This window comes from Nelumbo nucifera, chromosome 3 (genome assembly GCF_055504915.1).
Source record: "Nelumbo nucifera cultivar China Antique chromosome 3, China Antique-T2T, whole genome shotgun sequence".
Lineage (NCBI taxonomy): Eukaryota > Viridiplantae > Streptophyta > Magnoliopsida > Proteales > Nelumbonaceae > Nelumbo > Nelumbo nucifera.
Window position 1 is genome coordinate 107,758,283 of NC_142651.1, and position 6,664 is coordinate 107,764,946.

The following is a 6,664-nucleotide window of genomic DNA, read 5'->3' on the forward strand; positions in this document are numbered from 1 at the left end:
AGAGACATTTGTTACTCCTGAGCATCAGGCGGCGGCCCTTCGAAAAGCGAAGAGAGTTCGAGAGATTGGTGGTGAGACACGCTCAAATCTCTCGCACGTGAAGGCGCTAATCTTCTCGCACGAATTGATTCCATTTAGGCGCTAAGAGAAAGCATACATTTTATATTAATATATAGATAGATATAGATAACATTTGAACGGGATCACAGCTTCGTCTCTTGAAATGGATTGTAAGAGGTGATATCCACAGCTACTTATTTGTTCGGAAAAAAAACTGAAATTAAAACTATTTAAACCAACGTTTTAAAAAACGATCAGGAAATGGAATTGTTCTGATCATCGGTTTTTGGGTCAACTGTTGGGTTTAAACGGATAATTCGTTTTAATAAATAAATTAAAAGAATAAAAAAATATTTTAAAATTAAAAAATAGTCACAAACCGTTGAATGGATTGACGGATCAACGGTTTAACTGCCCAAATCAATGTTTGTTGATTTTTTTAACATTTTTTGACCAAAAACGGTTAGGTAAAACAGAACGATTCCCAGGCCGAATGGTCCAATGGTCCAGATCAACGGTGATTCAAAAACCTTGGTTTAAACCGTTATGCTTCTTCCTTCTTCATGTATCTGCAAATTCTTTATACAACCTGGTAGCAAGCTGCTGCTATATATACATGCATTGTTTCAATTCTGCATTTCTAATTTGAGCTATCTTCTGAAGTGATTCACAGATATCTGCCAGAAGTCTGCTCTTTTGCAGATTGGTTTTTCACAGCTCATACTGGTTCGATTTCCACTAAATTAAACGATAAATTCCATTCTTTCCCTTTTTATATATTTACAATGATCACAGATGTCTCCCTCTATTTTTGAAACTTGGGTTTGAAAAATAGCAGTCTATTAATTGCACAATCGAAGAATTTTATCAAATTAATAGACAAGATGGAAGAATGCATGATAATTAATATAAATCTCAAATCAGGGATTTAGAATCAAACATATATCTTCTTGACTTGAGCTACATTCATCTATTTTAGTATGACAGACTTGTACATAAATAACTGAGAACACATTACATCTCTGATCACCCCCAATAGACCAAGAAAGAGAGTTCCAAAATCAAAAGACAAAACCCACATTAGATATGCCACCACTGTCTTCTGTCCAAGGAAGATTCAGGGTGAGCTTACCATCATCCGACCACTCAATACCGACTTCATCACCATTCGAGTAGCTCTTCTTTGGTGGTTCACTCGAGTAAGCCAAGAAACTTCCTCCACCCTTGACCTTAATTTTTGCACTGATCTCTGCTCCGTATTCGTAGTACCCCAACTCCTGTATGGTCCCCCCACTGTTGAACATGTTGGTAAGTCCAATTGGTGCGAACTTAGCAGTTGAACCGAGCCTCTTGACTGGTACAAAGCTGAAAATCTCGAAGGAAGATGGTTGGATGGTGATTTGGATGGATTCCGATTCAGGGGTCACCAACAGAAGTTGCTCTGCCTGGTTGAGGTAGACGGCGTATTCATTGGCTTCGGACATTTCAGCCGTTTCTGTCGTTTGGTCCCATTCCACATCCCTCACATGCACAGAAGCAGATATCGGCTTGTAACACTGAGAGTAGCCCTTGATCCTTTGCTCCTTCGGATCCCAACCAGCTCCTTGACAGTTAAATGCTCCAATCACTCCTCCGAACTGCAAAAACATACATACATTAATTGGGGTGATGACCGATGAGAATGAGATAGATGGTAAAGTTTTTCAAATATTCACAAATGGAAACTTGTTCTCTGTTAACTTTTTAGGAAGAAAAAGGAATAGGATTTCCTTTTATCAGTGGGATGAGAATACCTTGTTTAAATTCCAAATCTTAAGAGTGGTGTTGCTGTCAAATAGAGGGTTCTTGAAGAGACAGTCTCTAGTGGGGAGGGCGAAATGGTGGCACTTGGGAATGGTTCCATCTAGGTAGACGAGCTTCCTTATGAGATCAAAGTCATGGCCACCAACAGAGTCACTTACATACACAGGCCCCCCACAGATGGCCCTAGAACCAGCATGGAACTTGGCACATTGGTGGTCTGATTGAAACATATCCCAATCTGGTTGTATGATCTGACCCATCCACATGCTGTTGTAAGCACAATGGATCATATGAACACCTTGGAGCCAGTACACGCCCATGGGATCCCCACTGGGATCTTGGAACCAGAAGTCATCCCCTGTAGCAAAACAGAACAGAACAAAATCAATCTCATCCAGGTAGGTAGCTATAGCTTTCTGATTTCTTCTCCCAAAGTCCAAATCAACTAGGCAGAAACAAATACTCACCTACTCTTCCCAGTGATATCTGCCATGTGCCCAGAAAGAAAAAGTCGTTGCATTGCTGCATGCTTGAGATGAGTCCTGTGCCTTTGAAGTTCTTCACGAGAGACCTGGTCAGCCCTTGGTAATAAGCTTTTGCAAGCTCAACCCTGCCACCATATTCCTCGCATACGTATTCAAGTGTCTGTAGTTTTGTCACCAAACTTGTTAAAGCTCTGTTGTGTTGATTAGCAGGAAATTAGTATCAAACAGGGGACTCAGACTACTTACATGTATGACATCCACCTTAACTCCTGCTATTCCAACCTTGGAGAGATAGGAATGCATCGAGTCATAGAAATCAGTTGCTTGGTCAGGGTGAACGAGCCCAATCCCACCTTCAACGATCTTCACCACTGCGAGATCAGTCATTGTCCCATCGAGTCCAGGGGAGACTTTAACAGGGATCACCTTTGAATAGAGATGGGTAGCTCCAGGCCTAACACCACCCCAGGCACCACAGAGAGCCTGCCACACATAAACATCATCCAACCCTTTGAATTTGGTTCTCAGGTCCTGAGTAAAGGCCTTGAAACCATAATCACTGGCTTTACAAGAACAGCTTCCACAGCCTCCTCCTGTTGGAGTTGGACCACTAGCACTATTTTCATCACCGATCATCTCAGTTAACTCTTGCTTCAGCACCTCGATCTTTGAATTAATCTCCGACAGATCACCAACTCCGGCTTGGATCTCCTTGTCACGGGCTTTCTCCGCTTGCTCCAGCTCAATTGCCTTTGCTATGAGCATCTTTGGTCTCTTTGGATCGAACGATGGGGCATTGGGTCCCAACAGGGTCCCAGCCTTGTATCTTCTGAACTTCTCACACTCCTCAAACCGGTAAAGCCTGGCAGTCATCTGGGTGCCGCCCAGGACAAGATTCTTGGCATCCTCGTGAGGATTCTCACCATCTAAGTTGATACTCTGCCAGCCATCATCAATGATCAAGAACCTTGGGGTGATGCCTCCCTCAACGAAGTCCTTCACTCCATGCCAGACACCGACGGGATCCACAGTCAGGTAGAAGGCATCCCAGGTACACCAGCCAAACTTGTCTACCAGAGCTGGGACTGTCTTCTCTTCCAACAGCCTAAATGAATTGAGATGGACCCTAGCAGCACTGTAGGCCTCCTTCATCAAATTGTAAGGGTTGTCGGATATGTGAACATAAGCGATTGCATTGAAAGAGGAGGTGCTCACTTGAGTAGACCCGCTCTCGGCGCAGATCATGACATGGCCGTCGTCGCCCGGATGAAGAGCGGACCTGAACTTTCCTTCAATTAATGGAAGGATCAGAGCGTAGGATCTCAACTCCGGGACATCCAAGAGCACCCACTGGGTTTCCATTTGTATATCGGACCCACTGCTTCCCACCCACATGGTAGACCACCAGGTCTTGAATCTGAAGATGCTCACGAAATTCCTATCAGTGAAGCTACCCAAGGAGTTGATCAATCTATCGAATGGGGCTTCTTTACTGAACCCAATGAACGCACCTCTGTGCGAGGTAGAGAGGACTCGTTCGAACAGGGAAGGTGGAGCAGCAGAGGAGTGACAGATGGATGAAAAGCTACTCAAGGAGACGTTATTTGGAACTTCGGAGAGCAATACGGTTCCATTGACAATGAGCTTCCCACCCGACAACTGAAAATACCTCTTCACGTCTTCAGCTTGGATGTCAATGGGAACCGGGTGGGTAGATTGATTTGGGGGCGCCATGGGAGGAGGAACAGAGAGATGATGACCACTCACAACACAGGTCCTGAATTTCTAATTATACTTTTTTACCACTGTTCAGAAATGGGGTGGGCAAAAGAGAGGCCAAGGACGACCCAATTCAAAACTTTCAAGAAGATGTATTGGAACAAGAAGATTAAGAGAAAACAGAGTTGGAGTGAAGAATATTAAAAGCTGATGTATCAAAAACAAACAAAAGAGGTGAAGAATATGGAAAAGGAAAACTAGTGAGAACTAGAAGCGAACACATGGCCTGTTACAAGTGATGAAGGGTGATTTGGCCCGACGTAGTAAAATGTGGACACGTGTATGCGACCTGATTAAGAGATGACAGCTCAGCCTGACATGTCTAGTTCGCAACAGTTGAGCTTGGACACCCGACCACCTCGGCACGGGATCACTTTGGGACAAGGTCACCTCGGAACAAGGTCACCCTGGGACAAAGCCACCTCGCCCCAAGGCACTTCGGCATTTAGTTCAGTTCGGAACTAAAAAGTATCAGCTCGGGGAAATCGACCCAGACCACTACGTGACGATCCCAGAAATCTCTCCAATAGACCTCAAACATCATCGATCATGCCGCATAGCGGCAAGCCTTATCTCCTCCCCACTCGGTTCGGGAGGAATTGATAAACTTTATCAGTTGATAACGTTATCTCCCAATTAAAGCGGAAACGGATCCCATCGTGACGGAGACCACGAAACCGATCCGCAAGACCCGTGAGGACTCAACTATATAAAGGCTCCAACCCGAGGGCACAAGGTACGCGTGATTTTTCTGCTCTTCTCACTACACTCTCAAAGCTATTCAGCTCGCATCAGAGCGACCTCGTCGGGCTAGCCACCTCGGGTTTTCTGATCTTGTTTTATAGATTTGCTCAACTCGCCATCCAATTCAAAGTCAAATCATCCTCCAACAGGGAACAGTTAGATCGCGCAAGATCAACAAGGAAGAGGAAGGGAAGCATGATATTTATAGGAGTGAATGGACAAGGTGGATGTTGAAGCTGAAGCAAAACAGAGTGAGAGAACCCATCTAGATAAGGAACTGGGGATGACAACCAACTAGTTGGGACATAATAACAACCGACTAGTTGGGGTCACGGACAATGACTAGAATGTATCCATGCATACATACAATGCATGCCTGCATGAAGCATGAAAGCATGTTTGTTTCTCTTACAACTCCTCTGTAGAAGGAGTGGTTGAATGGAAAGCGAAAGAGAGTGAGTGAGAGAATAAGGGAATTCCAGAAAAATGAAAAGGAACAATGAAGAAAAGAGAGATGGGCACAGGCGTTTTACTTTACCAGACAAATGGAAAGGGAGTAGTCGACGAACTCGAACTGTAGCTGAAATAGATCGCGGGATGGGTTGGAACGAATCTTGTAGATTCTGGCGACATCCGAGTGCTGAGAGAATCCTTTGTTTTAATTCTTAAATTTAGTTTTTTTTCTTGTTTTTTTCTTCTTCCTTTCTCCTCCTGGCTCCTGCTTTTGTTTTATTCATTCTGTAGCTTTAGTCAGGTCGGTGATCGGTGGTTCGGGTTCCCCGGTGGGATTGAATCAGAATTCAGAACTTATTCTTATCATCCCGCAAGGTAGCAACCAAAATGTGCCCATAGTCCATAGATGGCAGATATTTGAACTAATTTGCTTAACAGAACAAAAGGAAGAACGTTGCCATGGACGATTTCTTTTCTTTTTTCTTTTGTTTTTTTTTCTTTTAAAAATCAAAAACCATCTCAGGGCACACACGTGAAATAGTGTTGGGCCCAGGACATGGGAGCCACCTCGTCCCAGATAATGTTACAGCTTGCAGATAGAAAAATAAAGGATCATTTTTTTTTTTAAAGATAAAGGTAAAAAATTATTTCAAAACAACAGGTTATATCTCATCCAAAAAAAATAAACCTAATAAAATTTAGAGGAATCGACCAAGTCATAGCATGATTGTATCTACAGCATGATTTGTTAGTTAAGTAATTATAACATCGAGATATATGAATAAAATCGATGATGTATTTTGCATCACAGATGGACTTTTCGGGTATGATACATTTTTCCATTATAAATAGATAAATAAAGAAAATAATAAAATTGTATAATAAATATTATAGTTAGATTTATAAATATTATAAAAAGGTTGAAGAAAGATTCATCTCTCTGTTTCTAGAGCTTTCTTTTTTTTTTTTTTTTCAAAATAAGTAGGTAAATGATGGAAATGGAAACGTCTAGAACTTTGCGGGGGAGGGGGGGAGTTAATGTGGAGTGGGGACGACTTCTCATCTATTATAAATATATAATAATGTAATGTGTTCCACTTCCACATGCATAAAACCCACACTAATTATTCCATTGGATGGATGATGTTTCCAATGGAATTAGAATTGGCACACCATAAAATAGCAACTTCACACTTTTAATGCATATGCTTATTCCTTATTGCTGTCCTTTTGAAAGGGCCAAAGTCGAAATCTGAACACGATTAACAGTAATCAGAAAGAGAGAGGAGAGAGAGAAACAAAGCTTTGTAAAAATAAAAAAGAAAATCATATAATAAATA

At 42.3% G+C, this 6,664-nt stretch overlaps 1 protein-coding gene across 1 annotated transcript; it reads right to left on the reverse strand.

The window, feature by feature from the left end:
- Positions 1–945: 945 nt before the first annotated feature.
- STS (stachyose synthase) lies at positions 946–5,561 on the reverse strand. Its single transcript, XM_010260924.3, has 4 exons — positions 2,595–5,561; positions 2,331–2,508; positions 1,854–2,221; positions 946–1,697 (listed from the first exon to the last, which is right to left on the reverse strand). Exons 1-4 carry the CDS (start codon positions 4,080–4,082, stop codon positions 1,122–1,124), a joined length of 2,610 nt encoding a protein of 869 aa, XP_010259226.1. The 5' UTR covers positions 4,083–5,561; the 3' UTR covers positions 946–1,121.
- Between the last annotated feature and the right edge of the window lie 1,103 nt (positions 5,562–6,664).